The 21,143-nt window shown below is 35.5% G+C and overlaps 3 protein-coding genes across 3 annotated transcripts in view; 2 read left to right on the top strand and 1 right to left on the bottom strand.

Moving 5' to 3' along the window:
• Positions 1-21,143, bottom strand: part of LOC128264820 (metabotropic glutamate receptor) — a 47,975-nt gene that overhangs the window by 11,307 nt on the left and 15,525 nt on the right. The window lies entirely within an intron of this gene.
• LOC128264825 (uncharacterized) lies at positions 283-8,237 on the top strand. Its single transcript, XM_053000529.1, is given in 5 exon segments — positions 283-419; positions 3,692-5,162; positions 5,219-5,616; positions 7,718-7,768; positions 7,770-8,237. Coding segments are annotated over 5 exon segments (2,319 nt in total). The 5' UTR covers positions 283-326; the 3' UTR covers positions 8,076-8,237.
• On the top strand, positions 11,335-19,765 carry LOC128264818 (eukaryotic translation initiation factor 4E transporter). Its single transcript, XM_053000506.1, has 8 exons — positions 11,335-11,736; positions 11,881-13,255; positions 13,699-13,828; positions 13,898-14,245; positions 14,800-15,006; positions 16,401-16,787; positions 18,820-19,170; positions 19,229-19,765. Exons 1-8 carry the CDS (start codon positions 11,711-11,713, stop codon positions 19,468-19,470), a joined length of 3,066 nt encoding a protein of 1,021 aa, XP_052856466.1. The 5' UTR covers positions 11,335-11,710; the 3' UTR covers positions 19,471-19,765.

Below are 21,143 nucleotides of genomic sequence, written 5' to 3'. Positions count from 1 at the left end.
TTTAAATATATACGCATATAGTTCAAGAGCACAAGTACCAGCACATATTATTAAAAACGGTACAACGTTTGAAAGCGGTACAGCGTTGGAGTAGGATATCTTAAAAATATAACAAATAAGAAGTTGCATACATTAACTTTAAAGAAAATATAAGCAAAATAAAAAGTGCACATATACTTCATTTCCTGTGTTTTGTATTTCGGGATGAGTTTATGCAATTGACTACTGTTAGCTGGTTTATCGAGCTTAAAATCTTACAAAAATATTTTAATAATAATTAAAATCAAAACAATATTTATGGATAATATTTTCAGAAAATAATTTAAATGGCTTTAGCTGAAAGTGTTCGAATGACTCCTGTGTCCGTGACTCCCTTTAACGGAATGGAAAACAGTCAAACTGCTCAAAGATCAAATCACGTACGTATTTTATATATATGATGTCATTTTTTATTTCTATATTTTTAAACACGTGGACTCATAGAACAGTTTTCGAAATCAAACCATTAATTTAAAAGTTCTTAGCATGAAAGTAAACTTTCTGGCAGATGGCGCCATCAAAATCGCTCAGCTTAGTAAGGGGTAACTAGTAGTTGGGAAGTAGTCAAATCACATTCGCAATTTATCAATATGAATATGAAAATTGGTTTAGGCGAGGCTAAATTCTACCACTTTGCCAATTTTTGTTTTTTTTTTTAAATCAGCAAAGTTATAATTTTCTATTTATTTTTCCGATTGTTCCTATGAGAGCTATATGCTATAGTCGTCCGATCCGGCTTGTTCTTAATTATGCACTACCTCCCATAGAAAGACAACTTTTGGGAACGTTTCATGCAGATAGCTTTAAAACTGAGAGACTAGTTTGCGTAGAAATGGACGGACAGACGGACGGACAGACTGACAGACGGACGGACAGAAAAATATATATACTTTATATGGTCGGAAATGCCTCCTTCACAGCGTTGCAAACTTCTGACTGAAATTATAATACCCTCTGCAAGGGTATAATAACTTCTCTAATTTTTTTTAACTCTTTTGAACATAGTAATGGTTTAACAGTAGGATTTACGCACTTAATATGGTTTAATGGTTTAACAGTTAGGATTTACGCACTTAATTTAAATCGGAAAAGGATATCATATAGCTACCATACGAACGATCGAATAATCTAAAATATATTTTATTTTTGGATTAGCTGTAAGAGTATATAATTTCGGATTGCCAAAGTTTGCTTCCTATCTTTAAGTTTAAAGATAGGTTGTTAAAGAAAATTAGTGCTTAGTAATTGGTAACTGGCTACTTTGACTATAATTAAATAAAAATTCCTGATACCAAACAAAACACCTCTTAGCAAAGTTTAAAACTCGTGACGATCGACCCTTCAACATACAAAATATCTGATACCATATTTTGTCACGAAAAACGAAGTCAACTTTTCTAGGCAGTTATTGCTTTAAACTGAAAAAGTTGCAGTATTTAATACCTTTCGAAAACATTCATGCAGAAGAACTTGTTACATACCAAAAGTTGAGGAATATATATATATATCGTCACTACATGTACTGCCGTCCATAGTAATATTTAGTTTATAGTTTATATGTGATGTGTGGTATGTGGAAAACTTGCCTAATAAATCTGAACATGCTGAAATACAAATTCGTCCTGAATAAACTTTTTTGATTTTTAAACATTTTTCTTATTTTTAACAATATTTTCTCTTCAACGCCATTAATTTTAGAAAAATTGACTCCAGAAATTTATGGTGGGTTGCCATTGATAACAAAAATAGGACAAATTTCTTAATTTCAGGGTAAATTTGTTATGGGTGTAGGTTTTTGTCTTTAAGGCCGAAAAACTATGAGAAAACTATTAATTGTAATTATCTGATACCTTGTTCACATATTATGTTATAGTTTAACTGTATTTTAAGACTAAGCATTGGAAAAAATAAGTACTTGGAAAGGAGCTACAGCTAATCTTTGGCAGGTCCTCTGAAAAAATACGTTTTGCGGTGATCACTATATCATTGGACTGGATTTTTGAAAACACCATTTTGAGTAAATCGCGTTTAAAGTTTGTACTTGAACTTGCAAGCACTCTGTAACGCCTTTTAAAATTTGGGTGTAACTTTGAAAATGTTCAGCGGAACAGAGTATATTCTTAAACATATGTACATAAACAAAATAAATTAAAAAAAAATATTAATCTTTAAAAAAGTCTAACTGTATATAACCCCTTAAATAAAGTGTCAAAGGTAAAGTTTGAAAAAGTGTAAGGGGCAAAACAAATTAAAGTTTAACTGTCTATATTTCACTTGTGCATGCTCACAAGTAAATATAAAATCATCATCGCTTAAAAAACAAATCCGTGAAGGTTTCCTAATTTTGTACCACGCTCTTCTTAAATGTACACACAAACAATCCAAGCACGTAGCAAATGTTTCCCTTGAGGAATGTTTCGATTGACGAATCGTTTGCAACGTGCTTGGATTATTTGGTTGTATTTTTATACCCTTGCAGGGGTATTATAATTTCAGTCAAACCTAGCAACTTGATAATTGGGACTCCAAACGGGAGAGCTATACTATAAATTAGGACGGACAAGGGAAGTAAATAATAAGTTAGTTGTGTAAGGATCACAAACCCAAGAGCCCGCATGGCCTTGATAACAGTAGATATCAATATAAGGCAGTCGAATATTAATTTTGGATCGAGAAGAACTCCTAAATCGTTGATTGACTATATGCAATGGCATATTATGAAGAGAATAGCTTTTAAACGAAGGCTCGTCCCTATAGTCATTACGTTACATTGGCAATTCAGATTTAAGAGGTTACTAGGTCATTTCTGAAATAATTCAATATCAGACTGTAAACTGAAACCCGACTACAAATTATAAAATTATTACTATTAAACATTTATAATAGAGTTATAATAGAAAGGGGCTCTATTCATTCATTAGCTAATGAATAAAATAATTAACAAAGGGCCCAAATGATTACCCTGAAACATATTCACATTGAAAACAGCATTTTTAAATAGAACCCTCTGAAATCCTTGAAATCCAAGTTAGTAGATTATTCGGAGACCCTCGGGTCTAATAAAAGAAGAGAATGATTAACAGAGTCAAAAGTCTTACTAAAATCGGTGTACATAAGATCAGTCTGCATTTAATTATTAAATGTAGTGTCAATTCAAGTAGGTTCGTGGTGGTTGATCAACGCTTAACAAAACCACGTTTATAACGTGATATTAGCGAGGAAAAAAAGTGTTGCCAATGAGAAGTAATAATGTGCTCAAATGCTTTAGGAATTGCAGACAATTTAGAACTGGCTCTATAATGCTGTACATCCGACTTCCCGACTTCCAGATAGAACATTAAAATCCGATCGAGCCACCACGTATTTCAAAAGCATTACGCATTTTCCGTCCTTTTGTAAGTATTTGTTTTAATGTTTTTAAGTCTTTGAAGCTCGTGAGTAAGCCACGGTGGTCTGCTATGTCTTTGAGGAATACTGTCAGGAACGCATTATCAAAAAAAAAACGCTTTAAAATAATTCAGTGACACTTTGCATATATTATATTTATTTATTTGTTTCGCCAACGGTTCAGCCCTTAACTGTCTACTAGTATGTATTTAACATTAACATTAACTATTGTATTTCCTGAAGTAATGAAAATTTCACATTTCAGGTAGGCTCAGTTTTGCTTTACGGAGTACCAATTGTCTCCTTATACATCGAAGGCCAGGAGCGCCTCTGCCTGGCGCAGATCTCCAATACTTTGCTGAAGCAATTCAGCTATAACGAAATACACAACAGGAGGGTTGCGCTCGGCATCACTTGTGTACAATGTACCCCCGTGCAATTGGAGATACTAAGAAGAGCTGGTGCTATGCCCGTGAGTTCTCGTCGATGTGGAATGATAACTCGAAGGGAAGCGGAGCGACTGTGTAAGAGTTTCCTCGGCGACAACACACCTCCGCGATTACCCGACGACTTTGCATTTAACGTCCAGCACAAGTGTGCTTGGGGCTGCCGTGGATCATTCCTACCTTCCCGCTACAACTCATCGAGGGCTAAATGCATTAAATGTTCATATTGCGGAATGTTTTTCTCGCCCAATAAGTTCATTTTTCATTCACATCGCATAACAACTAACGACAGGTATGTCCAGCCCGATGCGGCGAACTTTAATTCCTGGCGTCGGCACATGACACTCAGTGGCAATACGTACGATGAGAAAATTATCCACGCATGGGAAGATGTCAAGGCAATGTTCAATGGCGGCACAAGAAAGCGACTTGTTGGCAGCAGCACAAATAACCGAAACCAGGGTTCCCCAACGTCATCGACGGCTGTTAGTACGGGAGTCAGCGGTAGTGCCTGCAGCTCCCCAACAAACTTTGAAAGAGACGCCAAGGAAGGCGACGGGAAGACCTCCCCGCTGCCACAGCGACCACTAGATAGCCAATACAACTACAGTACTGTAGCTGCAGCCGCCGCTGTGGTTGGAGTCACGGCGGTAGCAGCTGCAACCGTGGGTGTACCCTTTAACCTGCACGGCTCCACCGTGTTGTCACCTTTGCACTCGCTTCGCAATGAACGGGATCTTTCCATAATGCCAATTTCCCGAAACTTTGTAGTGGACTACATGTGGCAGCAGAAGGATCAGCATTATCAGCAACAGTTTTCAAAAAAACTCAGTAGCGGAGACGCCAGCGAACCGAGTCTTGATTGCGAATCCTGCCCAAGGTCATGGGTAAGACCCGATACAAGTGTTCCATTGGCTACTGGAAATTCAGTCCGACTTTTGGATAACCAATCTTTTAATATAAAGAGCGAGTCGCATTCATCTATCTGTGGCATTATTAAAAACCGAAAGATCTCAGGAGTGGCGAACAGCGGGCTAAGCCTCTCCGATTACAACATCCCTTCAATTCTTAACTGCTCTGCGTTTAAGCCAGTCGTCGCTTCGACAGCGATTGTGTCAACGTCCTTATACACAAGGTCCAGTGATTCGAAAAGAACCAGTTACACCACCCCACAATCTACGAGAACCACAGCCGTTCTTACCCACAACACTATTTCAGGCTCTTCCCAACAGATAGTAGATCATGAGTCCTTTTCGCCTATTATGGAGAAAATACAATCTAACATTGAAAGTAAGTACACTAGTTACTAACCCCAATATAAATAATAACCCATAACCCATTTTCAGAAAAGTCAATATCATCTGCCTTGGCCAACAGTGTGTCCAGGAATTTCGATGATAACGACGATGATGACGAAGTAGTGGATATCGAGACAACAGAAGATGAGGGTAAATTCATGATTCAACAGGCTGACGCCCCTCATTCACCAGCCGACTTTGTGTCTGAAAGCGAAAGTACCAGTCATTCACAGTCTACAAGTACAAACATTGATGTAGAAGCAGACGTCGAAGTAGATGTCATTTCAACAGACGCTGAAGATCAACTAGAGTTAAATGCCAGCCGATGCTCAATTGAAAACACAAGTCATTCTCTCTCAATTTTTCAAACTGAAAAAATTAAAATCTCAGCTTCACCTCAAAATTTAAAGCCGATGCTATGCGATAATGAAATACAAATTTCGGAGGTAAGAAAACTACTTTTCAAGAAAATAACCCACCAATAGTTTGTTTTTGAGGAAAGAAATATTTATTATAGTTTGATATTCAGCGCATCTATTATATTTTTATTTGGAATACATACTGGTAAGGGGTCGTATGTATAGCTTTGTGGCAAATATGCAGACGGTATTATAATTTCAGTCACATGTTTGAAACGCAGTTATAAAAATGGTTAAATGGTTAAATACTTTAAAATCGGGCGACTATAACATAAACATTTTTAATCTAACTTTTCTTTTCTGTAAATAAAAAAAAACAAGAAGGAAAGCAAACTTCGGCAAGCCGAAGTTCATATACCCTTGCAGCTATTGCATTAATTAAATACTTTTGAAAACATTTAAATTATGATTTACTTGAGTATGTGCTAAAAAAAAAACATTGAAACTATGATGATTTGCAGCTCAATTATTAGATAGTTATTTTATATATTTTTATTATTTCTATGGGAGCTATATGCTATAGACGTCCGATTTTGATAAAATTTATACCATAATTCTGAAATAATTAAACATTGCTATATGTCGAAGAACTAAACAAAAAATTAAAAAACATAAAAGTTATAATTTTTTTTCATTTATTTTTCCGATTGTTCCTATGGGAGCTATATGCTATAGTCGTCCGATTTTGATGAAATTAAAACCGTAATTCTGAAATATTAAACCATTACTATATCTCGAAGAACTAAACAAAAAATTAAAAAACAGCAAAGTTATAATTTTTTTTCATTTATTTTTCCGATTGTTCCTATGGGAGCTATATGCTATAGTCGTCCGATCCGGCTCGTTCCGACTTATATACTACCTGCAATAGAAAGACAACTTTTGGGAAAGTTTCATGCAGATAGCTTTAAAACTGAGAGACTAGTTTGCATATAAACGGACGGACAGACGGACAGACGGACGGACAGACGGACATGGCTAGATCGACTCTACTAGTGATGCTGATAAGGATATATATACTTTATAGGGTCGGAAACGTTTCCTTCACTGCGTTGCAAACTTCTGACTGAAATTATAATACCCTCTGCAAGGGTATAAAAATTGACTTAGAATTACGCTTTTTTAGCTGCCATAGGAACTATCGAATAATTGAGCTGCAAATCATTATAGCTTTAAGTAAATCAAAATTATGATTGTTTTCAAGAACATTTAATTTTTGCAATAGCTGCAAGGGTATGTGAACTTCGGCTTGCCGAAGTTTGCTTCCTTTCTTGTTTTCTAATTGATTTGAATATACTTTAATACACATTAATGGTTTATTGTTTCAGAATTACGGTTTTAATTTTATTAAAATCGAAAAACGATATCATAGAGCAGCTAAAAACATAAAATCATCGGAATAAAAAAAAATCGGAATCGGAATAATAAAAAAAATAATAAACTGAAGTTAGTTAGTTTAGTTTTAAATTATGGTACTAATGTTGGGGTACTTTTACTGTATTTAAATAAAAACTTCTGATATCAAACAAAAATACCCCTTTACGAGGTAAAAAAAAAGTATTTTTGCGTCTTTATTGCTCTTGGGTAACTGATCTTTTGATTTGTAACACATTTTTCTCTTAACAGTCGCGTTTGGGCGTTCAATCTACTTCGCTTCACTTCTACCAAAGTCATATGGATTTGACTCCGTGTCGTGGTATTGGGGTACTGTAACCTTCGACGCACAAAATTTCTGATATTAAATTTTGTGATTAAAAATTATTAAGCAATCAACTTAATTAACGCACATTAAAAATTTTTTTTTTCGGCACGCTGCAACAAAATATGCCTGTGTAGATAATAAAACTTTGTTGGAGCGCAACGAATAAATAATTTTGAAATGTTTATTTATTAAGTTGAATGCTAAATAAATTTTCACGTTTTTGTTTGTCTATAAACCTGAAACGGAAGAACGGAAATGTCTCCGTCGCAGAGCTGTAAACTTTTGACTGAAATTATATTATTGTACCTTCTGCAAGAGTATACATATGTGGTTTGTTATGATCTGTCTCTTTCCCGAAAAAATAACCAAATATTAATTCAATTTTAAAACTAAATATTCATGTTCTTTAAATATTTTTCGTTTCAGGAAGCCAAAGGCTTTAATGGACATCTAAAAATCATAACTCGCCGAAAAAAACGATAGAATGCAACAGGAGCGAAGTCTTTTAAAAAAGACGGTATCCAAGTTTGCTGGCGAGAAATCCCTTTCCAAGGGTTTATCCGCCAAAGAAGTATCATCCAGCTTGCAAATACAGCAGCGTGTTGCCTTTCCAGTATTTCTTAAATCACACCTGCATTCTTTCCGGCCACAACAATCTCGACAGACGACTTTCAGCCCTAACACGCTTTCAGAGTCTAATAAATGGAGTTATCCTGTCGGCAGTATTGGACCACTATGTTGTTACGAAACTTTGGCAAATGAAAATAGTGTAGACCTTAAGTAACTTTTTGGAAATACAGAAATTCAGTCAAAAGAATAAGAATCTTAGTTTACTACGGGCGCCATTGCAAAAAAAAGTATTAAAAAGTTTTCAGTAAAAAAACCGTTCTTCCTAATTGCGACTGACGTTAAAACCAGTAATAGCTTTTGTAACTTATTGGACCCCAAAAAATAATGTGAGTGCGTGTGTGTGACTAATAACTCAAGTCCAACCTCATGGAAGAACTAAACTGTCATTTCGAATTGTCGATTTAATTTTTGCAGTGTAATCGACTATTGACAGCCGTAGTTAAAAATTCACTCTATATCCTCATTATATTTTTTTTTGGAGCATTAAAAACTATTTATAAATAACTAAAATTAAAAAAATAATAATTAAATTGACAAACGATATGTGTTAATTTGGTTAAATTGCATTTAACCTAGGGAAAAAGAATAACTAGTAAAACAAACAATAAAGACTTTAGTTATGACTAAAAAGTAATAACGACTGAAATTCGGACGAATACATTATATAGCTATGATATAGCTGCCATAAGAACGATCGGAAATCAAAAACCGACAAAACTTTTTTTTTTATGTTGCACTCTTTTCCAATTAACGCAAAATTACAATTTAGTATTAATTCAAATCGTAAAAACAAATATTTGATGTTGGCATAAAACTAAAAAAATATTTTCTAACATTCAGTCATTTTTATTAAAAAACAAGAGAGTAGGCCATAGTAGAGTTTCCCGACTATTAGATACCCGTTACTCAGCCAACAAACAGCAAACTAAGTGTTCCCCTATAACCCCATCGAAGTTTAGGTGTCGCCATCTGTCGAACGGCACAGAAAACACTAGAGGCTAAGTGCGAGCAGCACCCTCACCCCCCGCTTACAGTTCTTTCATTTGTCTCTCTACATTAGCGATTACCGGCAGAACACCGACCGAACAGCGGCCGAGCAGCGGCAGAAAGGAACCAGTGGTGGGGCAGAGCGGCCGCAGAGGAATTCACGCTTTTCACACTTTAACGAATACAATATACCCTTTTACTCTATGTGTAACGGGTATAAAAAAGATTATATTTAAAACACCATGGCATATAACCGTCCGCCGATCACCCTACACATACCTTTCTAATACCTAGCTTCTCGGGTCTTCCCCAGATACTAGCTCGTTCGAAATTAAAGCGCCTACAGAGTTGTCACCTATACAGATTCATCCATGCTTTGAAACCATAATCTGAGCCTCGTTTGGGTATTCAATAAGGATCGACCAATTTTCTTTACTAAAGACGTTTTGAAATTCTCCGTAGTTTAACTGCTCTTTCTACCAGTACCTTAAAGAGCCCTGCATGAATCAACAGTATGATTTGATCACAGCATCATCTAAGTAGTACTGTTACTACTGTGCTTCCCAGTTAAGAGATTCGAATACTCCGAATCCGATGTTTCAAAATATTCGAATCATCAAATCACAGTACAAATTTAATTGCTCACACTGTGGATTCGAGACTGTGTTTCGAATATTTCGAGATGAATAGGCGAAGCGCCTACTGTTATTAATTTTGTTGATTGTTTGTATCAGTGTCAGTATAAGTATATGAGAGTATCAGGTAGCAACCAACACGCTTAAAATTGAAAATATTGGTTTTGTAGACATTGTAAGTAAATATAATAAATGTTTCATGCAAATATAAATTTACCTGTTTGTGTAATGTTTTACATTACAAGGCATCTCTGGGAAGTACACCGTTAGTGAGGAACGGCCACCAAAACCAGGAAGTTAATATAATTTTTTTTATATACAGTAGGCGTTTAGTCTTTTTACCGTTCGAATCGTCTCGAATCATTGAAAAAATTAGACATCGAATCTCCGAAACATCAAAACATACATATGCGAGACGTACTGTGTCAGGAAGATCCGAACACTGTTGATTAATGCATGGCTCTAGTACCTAAATTGGGCTTTAGCGTTCTGTAGTGTACACAACTATAGCTTTGCCTTGATTGTACTTCTGCGCGTTGCCTCATTTGCATGTAAGCGCCTTGATTATGTTTTGGTGCCTGGACTTCCAAATAAACTGATCGTCCCAGAAAAGGGGCACGTTAACTATTCTTTCAAGGCTGCACCATTCTTGAAAGCACTGCGTTTTCTTTTCCAGCATGTGTGTCGCAACAAATTTGGGGGAGCCTACTATCGTCCAGTGTTATCACTGTTCTGATGTAGTTGAAAGGTTGGTTCAGGAAACATTCGACGGATATATGCTACTACATTTATGCCCTCTTTTCACACAGTTCATCCGTTGGAAACGGTTGGATGTGCTCTGTGGAAATCGGAGTTTCACATTTGTTGAAAATTCCAACCGTCCCCAACGGATGGACTGTGTCAAATTTTAATGGCGGACTAACTGGGAAGTTTTGGGAACGATAAAACCTTATGGACCATCCCTTCAACGGATGCTGGAAGGTGAATGGATCTCTATAGAAATACGCTATTATGGGCCATCCTTTCAACGGATGGTGGATGGATCTCTCTGGAAAGGGGCTATCAGATTCCCACAAACCACATCCACCATCCAATAATAGCTTATCTGAACACCTGTGGCTGTTCAAAACATAATCAAATATTGCTGACTTTGTTTAATTTATAATGAGCCCAAGTTGTTTAGATCAGCTGTAATCAGATAGTGGATGTGCTCTGCCAACCGTTTCCAACGCATGAACTCTGTGGAAAGAGCGCATTAAATGAATAGTGCGGCACTATTGCGGAATTTGGTCTCCATCTCAATAACGCCGCTAGTGTGAATAGTTTTATATGGATTTGTGTGCTATATGGTTGGCAGTTTTGACAGCGCCTAAAAACAGCGAACAACAGTCGGTGGCGCGAACAGAATTTGTTATGGGGTTTCTTTTAACGCTATCGACCTGTTATTAAAATACGAAGATAATGTTTAATATTTTTTATCTGAACTTACATGGGGCAGCTTATACGCCTATACGACAAAAAAAAATTTCGCATAGAATCGTACGATAACGAACATAAATAAATCTGCCATCTAGGGAAATATCGACAATTTTTGGCATAGCAAATCATTATAAGATATCCCGCAAATGGATTGTGGATGGTGTGCTCTGTGGGAACAGGCTCTAGACAAAAATGAGTTTTGTGTAAACAGGGCCATTGTTCCATTTTTAAAGTTCCAAGACCGATGTTAATTTTACTATTCGTGGTGGTGTCGATAGGAACCGATTATTTTTACTGTCATTATTTCCCACACCTAATTTGACGTGATTTTCACAATACATATAAAATTAACAGAACTTTGCGACAATATATTTGTTTACTTAAATGTATTTGAACAAAATAACAATCAGCACTTTTCAAAAAATTTAATTATTTTGTGCATGTAATGAATATATAATATAAATATATAGAGATATATAAATATATATATATATATGCGCGATCGTGTGTGTATGTGTGTGTTTGCATAAGTGGTGCATAAAAATTGTATATTCATCAAAATAGCGAATTTTACACATATAAAAGCGATTTTTTTTTTGTAATTGCTTGGACTATTTTATCGTTCGGTTATTTGATATCTTAAAACTTTGGTTGGTCTAAACAATTAACCAAAATATAGACTTCAACAATGGATATGTCGAAATCTAATACGAGGTATGTGTTTAACTTTAAAATGCTAACATTATTTTTAACTTATACATATATTAACATAAATTTAACATTTCTAACATTTTCCGTGTGTAAAACTATGGTTGAATAAAAGAAGTGGATTTGATAAATCATTTTTTCTCTTCTTAGGTACTCAAGAGCCGACCTGTTAGCTCTGCGATATGAAGGCAAAAGTAGACAGCGTCCTCAATGTACAAATCGAACTGAACTACAGACACTGGGTTTTTGGAAAGTCAATTTAAACGCAGTTTCATTAAGTGTGTCCAGCAACTATTCAACTCAAAATAAAAACCGATTGTCCCCAGAGACAGATAACTCGAGTCTGAACTGTTCCAATATCGGTTCAATAAGCTCGCGACGCGCATTGAGAAACCGGGAGCGAGCGAATAACTATTACCAGCGTTTTGTACCTACCGATTCCCTCCAAATAGGTGGAGAAGAAAAGGATAAGGACGCACAGACTACCCATGGCGCCGGAGGACTGTCGTTTAAGTCACCCATCATCGACCATCGCAGCATTTCGTCGTCGCATCTAATGCCGGCCTTTGCGAAGAGGCGCTTGGCCGCAACGAGCGTTTGCAGTAGCGCCGACAACAACGAGGCGACAGTCAACTCAGGTGATGATGCTGCAAGTGCATCCCAGAGAAGAGAAGGCAAGGGAAAGGCACCCGACTCCCCTAGTCGAAGAGGAACCGAGCTAGACAGTTCTGAAACTCGTTTGAGTAGTGTGCATGCGGATCATGACCAGTGCTTGTCATCTTCGCCAACATTCGCTTCGCGCCAGGAACGGCGGATTGGTAGTGGTCGTCTGCTGCCCAGAAGTGATAATTGGGAATATAAGGGCCAGAAGACAAAGGATACGAGCACTGAGGCTGAGAAGGAGACGTCTCTAAATGGAAGTGGTGTTAGTCAACATAATCAAAACCAGAATCGTCATCGCACATTTAGTGGAAGATTGGTTGATCGAGTTCCCGAGCACAGTGATCGCCGTTTTCAATATGACCCCAAAAGGTCGGTTGATCGACAGGTCGTAAGTAGTCGTCGCATATCTAATAAGGAGTCGTGCAGCAATCAAAACCGTGGCAAGCGCACAAACTCTTATCACATACACGAAGAACCAGAATGGTTTAGTGCCGGACCAACATCACAGCTGGAAACAATTGATCTACACGGCTTTGAAGAACTGGATAACAATGAGGAGCGTTTCGATATACAAGATCACAATAATCAACATCCACAAAATGATATTAGTTTGACCGCGCAACCAGCCATTGATGAAGCCTCGAGAAGAAGTAGCAATGTCAGTTTAAACTTAATCGATGCAAAACAAAGTGAAGATGTTAAAGATACTACGGAAAGTATTCTGACTTCCGTTCAAAACTCATCGGAACTCAGCAATCAGAATAAAAACCAACCGAGACAGATACAGTGCAGCCAAAGTTCTGAGAGTGAATTCAATTTTGATGCCTTTCTGAACATGCATCCTTTGGATCATTCACTTATGGTAAATATGATGCATTAATTTACTTAGTTGGCAATGACAAGTTGAACACTTTTTACCAGTTAATCATTCAGAGTACGAAACGCGTATATTGTATTAGTACAATAAGTGTGTATGTGAAATGTAGAAGCACCAAAAATGTGTAAACCTATTGACTCTACATACTCGGTTTTGGTTTTTAATCGCCTTGATCAAGAAATGAGTATCGTGACATTGATATCTTCAATGTTTTCAAAACATACACGCTTGTTAATCGAAATTTAAATTTTAAGAATATTTAATCTTGGCAATAGCAGCAATGGGTATTAAAATTTCGGCTTGCCAAATTTGCTTAATTTCTTCTTGTGTATTTGTTTTTGTATATTTTATTTGTGAGTGAGTCTTATTAACCAATAATTACCAATTATTGACCAATTAACAATACCTTTTATAAACCACTTATACAGAGTAATGATGGCGTTGAAAAAAGTGACGCAAAAGGGACATCACGTTTTAGCCGATGGTTTCGAAATAAAGAACCTGCCAACAATAATGAGCTTTCGGGTTTGCGAGAACCGCATGCCCAAGAAAAACATGGTAAGTGGACATCATAAAATATTAATAACCTAAAAACATTACATTCTAACACTTGACTTTTTCTTTAAGGTATTCCGAGTGTTAAAGATTTGGAAGCTCAAATGACTAAAGTGGACATGCGGACTGATTTTGTTAATCCAATATCGGGACCGTTCTCTCAGATAGTGCAGGTTGAAAAACCGATTGCCAGAGACACTGAGGCGTTCAAAAAACTATTGCAACAGCTGGGCTCTCAAACCAGGATGCCGCATCCTGGCAATGACGTTTACCATATAATAAACCATTTAAATGTTGCAAACCACGACCAGCTTGAGTCTAATCCCCAACAACCAGCGTTAAATGTCCACGTGCCAATTATACCGAACAATAATCATTTGTTTACGCAAAAGCGAATGGAAGTTCAACATCTAATGCAAAGTAAGATATTCAATATTTGACTAAGTCGAATCCGTAAGTTCTTTTATTTGTAAAAACATAGATCTACATTAATTAGCAAAAACCATAACGGCTCCAATTAAACCGAGTATTCACTATTGATGCATAATTCAGTTACAAGGCTTTCGTAATTACTGCTATTAATAAATAATAATAATTTTGTAAGAAATGGAGCTTTAAAACGTTAGTACTTAAAAAGGGGTGCAAATATATTTTAAATATTGTTTTTTTTTCGCACTGACCAATATGAAAAAAACTGCTTTTATTAACATTGGATAAAGAATTTGTAAATTGCAAAAAAAAAAAAAATTGCTAAACAATTTTGTATGTATGAATAACAGTTATTTCAAATAATAATACCTCAAAAAAATGATTTGGAATTTTTTTGCCCGAGTTTATATATTTTATATATGTACAATTCAGTATTTCAAATGTCAACACCTTTTAAATAACCATGTATGCAATTCATTTTTGAATATAGCCAACGTAGAAAACAAAATAAAGTCTCAACATAGTCTTTTCTATATTTTAAATAGGCTTGGTTTGTGGCGACGTTTCCGTGGATTTTCTGGAAAAGGAGTTGGGTAACCCCAGCACACCAGCTCCTACAAAGGAAGTTATTGTAACAGTACTTCGCGAATATTCCCACACTAAAAGAAATCCTGTGGCCACAGGCGATCCCCACATTTTCACTCATTCATCGTTTCTTCAAGCTCAACCAGTCCACCAGCATTACTCTGAAGGTTTGTATTTTAAGACTAAAAAGAAAGAAAGCAAACTTTAAACATATATATATATATTCCGATTTTTATTTTATCATTTCTTAGGTAGCTATATGATATCGTTAACAAATTTAAACGGTTATTCTGAAATAATAATTCATAATTCATACTCATATAAATTGAAAAAAGCAAAAACAAAAAAAGGTTTTTTTCATTTATTTTTCTAATTGTTCCCATGGAACAGTAAACAGTAATTATGAAATGTCTACCCATTACTGTAGCTTGAAGAACATAAAAAAAAAGATTGAAATATAATTTTTTTCCGATTGTTTCAATGGGAGCTTTATGATATATTCGTTCGATTCGGATTCGTCGACTTTATCTAATAGCTGCCATAGGAAGCTAATAGCTGTCACAAAATGTATTTAAATATATAAATTTCTCCCAAGTATTTTTTGCATTAATAAGATAACTGAATCGCCTTTTTTTAGTTTTAAGCACTTTTGCTCGACAGTGACAGTTCCATGGTAATTTTATGTACTTTTGACTAAATGCCTTCTTTTTATACCCTTGCAGAGGGTATTATAATTTCAGTCAGAAGTTTGCAACGCAGTGAAGGAGACATTTCCGACCCTATAAAGTATATATATTCTTGATCAGAATTACTAGACTAGGCGAGTCGATCTAGCCCTGTCCGTCTGTCCGTCCGTTTCTACGCAAACTAGTCTCTCAGTTTTAAAGCTATCTGAATGAAACTTTCCCAAAAGTTGTCTTTCTATTGCAGGTAGTATATAAGTCGGAACGAGCCGGATCGGACGACTATAGCATATAGCTCCCATAGGAAAAATCGAAAAAAAATTATAACTTTGCTGTTTTTTAATTTTTATTTTAGTTCTTCGACATATAGTAATGGTTAAATAGTTCAGAATTACGGTTTAAATTTCATCAAAATCGGACGACTGTATCATATAGCTCCCATAGGAACAATCGATAAAAAAAATACAAAAAAAATTATAGCTTTGCTGTTTTTTAATTTTTTTTTAGTTCTTCGACATATAGTAATGGTTAAATATTTTAGAATTACGGTTTAAATTACAATAAAATCGGACGACTATGTCATACAGCTCCCATAGAAATAATAAAAATATATAAAATAACTATCTAATAATTGAGCTGCAAATCATAGCTTCAATGTTTTTAGACATAAACGCAAGTAAATCATAATTTTAATGTTTTCAAAAACGTTTAATTCTTACAATAGCTGCAAGGGTATATGAACTTCGGCTTGCGAAGTTTGCTTTCTTTTTGTTAAGTATTGAAAGAGTAAACTTTTTTATGTTTTTATATCCTTTGGGATAGAAATTATTCCGGATAATAAAACTAATTTATAATGTTTTTTTTGTATTTTATTTTAGAATTGCAAAACTCTACAAGCCATCCGATTAATCAGCTTATTGGCCACGGAAATTCGCCCACTCCTTTGGCCTTCACTCCTACGTCAGTTCTAAGGAAAATGACGGCCGATAAAGACACAAGTCAAACACCTAGCTCATCTCATAGCCAGCACCCACAATATCAAATGCACCCACAGCATGCCAAGCAACTCAGTACGCATACAAGCGTACACGAGCCGCAGCCGTCGGCAACTATGGCCGTACAGCCTCGAATGATTTTAGGTGGTGGAAACTTTTCCATTGGCCCAAACGCCCAACAAATGTCTCCTAACTTGACACAGTGTCGTAATCAACAAATGCTAAAATGGACGCCTGGTAATATGCAAATGGTTCAAGGAAAAGCATTTGGTAAGTGTAAAATAAAAATAATTCTTTAAACCTTATTTAAATACACACTTTTGAAACCAAGTTTGGCAAGTTAACGGCACTCGTTTTGCCAAGTTGCTGACATTATGGTGAAATGGGTTTTAAGTGAAAAATGTTTTTGGTCTGAAACAAAACTGTAGGTATGGAATGGGCAATTAATTAAAAAAATTACATTTTTAATTAGGTAATAATCTGGCGTTTCCAAAACGCGAATATGCCAATCAACAAATATGTTATTTGTATTTCCTTACATCAGTTACCACCCAACTTTATCCCCGTTATTGGTGCAAAAATACGTCTTTCTTAACTTTTTTTTTTTTTTTTTTTTTTTTTACTATTTTTCACTATTTTTGAGGCGCCTCGTTGTTTATCGCTTTGTCATCGCTTTTTTGAAATTAAGTGCAAGTTTTGATTCACTTTTCCAGAATCTGCAGATCTCCCGTCTAATATTATCATCTGCCATCGAAACAAGTAGAGCAAAGCTGCTAGCAATCCTTAGGGTTGTCTCCAAGAAAAATAAATACAATCGCAACCACAAGAAGCGCATGATTGGCTCGGCGCTTACTTGCGATCAGTTTGAAGTATCGCTGACCAAAAGATTTTTGTATATAGGCAAAATCTGACAGCATCACATGCCAATCCTTAGCAATACGTTGAAATTCGTCATTTAAAGATTTGAGTCCCGGAGCCTGAGCGTTCTGCATTGCGCTGCCAAAGCACGCACCGACTTCGAAAATATCTCCAAGAACAACTTCTACTATTTCGCGAATTGATTGCATTTCTAACTTTTGGAATAATGCTCTCAACCTGCCTCTACGTGTTCGAACAGAAAAATTGCGCAGGGCTCTTAAGGGCTTCTTTGGCTGTGCGGAGTAGGGGTTTGCTGCGGAATTTACTCTACCACTTTCTTATTACCGCTAGGAAGCTATAGTCAATCAATTTACTTTCAAAATATCTGTAGCGTATCTGTACTTTCAATCGATGACTCTCTACTGGACCAGTTGGCTGTTAAGGTATCTGGCTCGTCCGGGAAAACTTTAATAGTTGATTACTTTATACCCCCTGAAAGTGACTTTTCAGCTTAAATGCCAGCTTAGATGACTGTTGGTATCATTGTGGCACAAGATTTCAATTAAGCATCTGTTGTATGGACATGGATCCGCAATCCGTCCACATGAAATTATTGTCATTGATGATTGTTATATAATTAACCTAGTTTCTATATATTATAATATTGATCATGCCAGTGATTGCCTTACATCTTATAACTTCCTTGCTGGCATCGAAAATACTCTTGACAGCATTATTGCAACCAAGGTACGGGGTCTCTCTATGCTTCCTTGGTTTACTTAAGACCTCCAGAAATATAAAAAATTTAAGGAATAAGTGAGAATTTAAGCGATTGATGCAGGTAGCACAAGCGGAACTTTTGAGTTTTTGAATAAATTTCTATATAATCAATATGAATACTTCTTACACTCTACCACATTTTAAATCTCTTCACAGTTTTCATTTAAAATATTGCCAAAAGAGGTCCAAACTTTACTACTTCCACGCTTCTGATTTGTAGTAAATTTGCCAGACAAAACCATGGCCCTGATTTCGTCCAGACTCAGCTGTGTTACAAATCAAGATTTGTTAAAATAATAAGCATTTCCAACTCATCCAAAAAAAAAAAAAAAAAAAAAAAAAAAAAAAAATTGAAAATATAAATAAATAAAAAAAATAAATTAATATTTACAAATGAAAAATTATCACAACTAGGATGTTTGCTCTGAGCTGTTTGAGTGGTTTCTGTTCAAGTAACGTAAGCTTAGTTGCCTTGTTTGCTTTGTTGTTGTGAGCTACTCGAGCTGAGCTGTTCCAAAGAAGTCAGTAGAAATCATAGTTCATGACAGGAGCTGTTACTCGATAATTCCATGACAAATGATTCCAAAGTTATAGTCAAACAGATTCAGGCTTATTAAAGTGTACAAATAAAGAACTTACTTATATTTTTACTCACTTATTGCAGGTCGCCCAATACTGAAAGGAGGCCTTAATTCTATGCCGTCACAAAACCCCACAGTTCCTTTTTCCAATCACAAAATCGAAATGCAGTCGGTTCACCAGCATCAGCTACAGCAACAACAACCACTTAGATATATTTCTACCCAATCTGTGGAAACAATTTTAAATACTGAAAATGTGCAGCAATGGCAGCATCTTTGCCTGCAACAGCAGCAGCAACAGCAGCAACAGCAGCAGCAGCAGCAACAGCAGCAGCAACAGCAGCAGCATCAGACCCGACCACAACCTAGACATAGGGTAATTTATGGGGACATGCATCGTCAGTCGAATCTTCAAATGTCACCACCAGTACCAGGTAAGAAATTGCGATATACTTTTTTCAAGATCACCAATTATTTTGTTTTAATTTTTAGCTTTTTGTGAGAGTTCCGATTCTGGAAACGTGGTCAAAAATAATAGCGTTCCATCTCCCATCTATCACAGGGATGATCGAATGCCATCACCAACCAATAATCAATTGGCCCAATGGTTTTCCCCGGAGCTCCTTGCAAAAGCTTCAGCTGGAAAACTGCCTCTTATAAATATGAGCGAAACGATTAGTTTAGCAGAATTTGAACGTAGAATTCAACATTCCTCAGCCGTTGTGCACAATTAATTCTTTAAGAAAATTTAAGTTTAAAGCAGTATAACTATAAATTAAATTAAATCAAATACATCAATGTTTGAAATTCATTTTCTGTTTATGCTTAGAAATATTTTGGTGTATATTGGCACGAAGACTATTTAAAATGGCTTGGAAAATGAAATTTGGAGCATGTAAAAGTAGTTTTCTATAAATTAATATAAATTAACTTAAACTATTTAAAGTATTTGCAGATCGAAGTTGATTATATTGTAAAAAAATATTTTACTGTAAATAATACACAACCAATTAAATAAGCTTAAACAAATCCTGGACTCGAACTCGTAATCTCAGTGGATTGAGAAAGAATTGCAAAATAAAAAAACTTCTGACTGAAATTATAATACCCTCTGAAAGGGTATAAAAGAGGTTGTACCTAAGTTGGTTTAAACTTGTAATCTTTAAAAGGTTGGGCACTCAAAATTTTAGTTTGAAAAACTTAAGTTTTTTATAAACCTCTCGGAAACTATAAAAGATAGAAAATTAGATTTTGTTTAAATCTCTAGTGATGTCTGCACAACTCAAATTTATTTTAATCATTGCCTTGCTTACAAAGAGTTACTGCAGATAGTTTTTATTCGTACTTAATTGTTTTATCCTGAATTGCTGACCAAAAACTTCAGGTATCGTTTTTTCAAGAAAGCATTAGAATTAAATTCGTGGTTTGTAGTAAGATTCATCGTATTTGTTTCTTACCTGTTTTTTTGTATTCAGACCACTATGTAATTTTATAATTGCTGTGCTTCCGGAAACAGTGAACTGATTATAAGCGGGGTGTTCACTCTACCGATTTTGTTTACTGTTTCGGGTGGAAAAAATAATTCATAATGCTCTTAAATGCATATTAATACCTTTATTCAACCTCACAATAATTTGTTATTATACATACACTAGCGGCAGCAGAAGATCTGCCCGGGGAGCTTGTGTTCTGAATATATGTTTCAAGGCTAAATGATTATTTTTTTTACATACTTTACGATTATAACATTTAATTTACTTTTCGTTGAGGCAAGTGAAAAAGTTAGTTTTGAAATTGTTGCAAAGATTAAAGTGTTTGGAGGGTTTTCTTTTTGGAGCTGACCTTTGAAGTGACCAAGACCTTTTACTGAGTTCAGCAGCCGAAAAGGAGGCTTAGAGTTCTGGCTGTAAACCCAATTTGGTTTTTGCATCTTATCTATTGACCGACTCAATTTTTTAACTAAATGGAGACTTAAAACAGGGGTAGTTCCTCCGTATCTATTACCAGAACTAGTTCTTACTCTATGGCAGAGAGGCGCTTTTTGAAGAAGGCTGCCCTGCGCTTGAATTCGTCTTTGTAATTATGCGTGATCATGCATTCTCATACACGGGAGCATGTGTGCGTTTATTTCATTTCGGCGCATCAAGAATATTTTGTCTTTTGCCACTTTTCAAACTTGGTACCCTAAGAATATGGGCGTATTTACTATTGGTTTATGATAAAAATATCAATATTATATGTTATAATATATTTTATAATATTTCAGCATACATTTTATTTTTTTTTACAAATTCAAATCAGTGGTAGCAGTAAAATGTTTATTATTATTTATGTCTTTAAACAAGTAATAAATAATAAAATACTTTATATATTTTTGTAAAGGTAAATTGAACTAATCAAAAATTCG

Source organism: Drosophila gunungcola, unplaced genomic scaffold, assembly GCF_025200985.1.
Source record: "Drosophila gunungcola strain Sukarami unplaced genomic scaffold, Dgunungcola_SK_2 000080F, whole genome shotgun sequence".
Taxonomy (NCBI): Eukaryota; Metazoa; Arthropoda; class Insecta; order Diptera; family Drosophilidae; genus Drosophila; species Drosophila gunungcola.
Note: the sequence above shows the minus strand (reverse complement) of the source record. Positions and strands in the feature narration are given on the sequence as shown.

Bases quoted from the DNA above. Each gene is read 5' to 3' on its own strand.
- LOC128264818 (XM_053000506.1), top strand. From the start codon at position 11,711: ATGGATATGTCGAAATCTAATACGAG. The intron at 14,246-14,799 runs GTAAGATATTCA...TATTTTAAATAG, and splicing joins AGTTCAACATCTAATGCAAA to GCTTGGTTTGTGGCGACGTT. The intron at 15,007-16,400 runs GTTTGTATTTTA...ATTTTATTTTAG, and splicing joins CCACCAGCATTACTCTGAAG to AATTGCAAAACTCTACAAGC.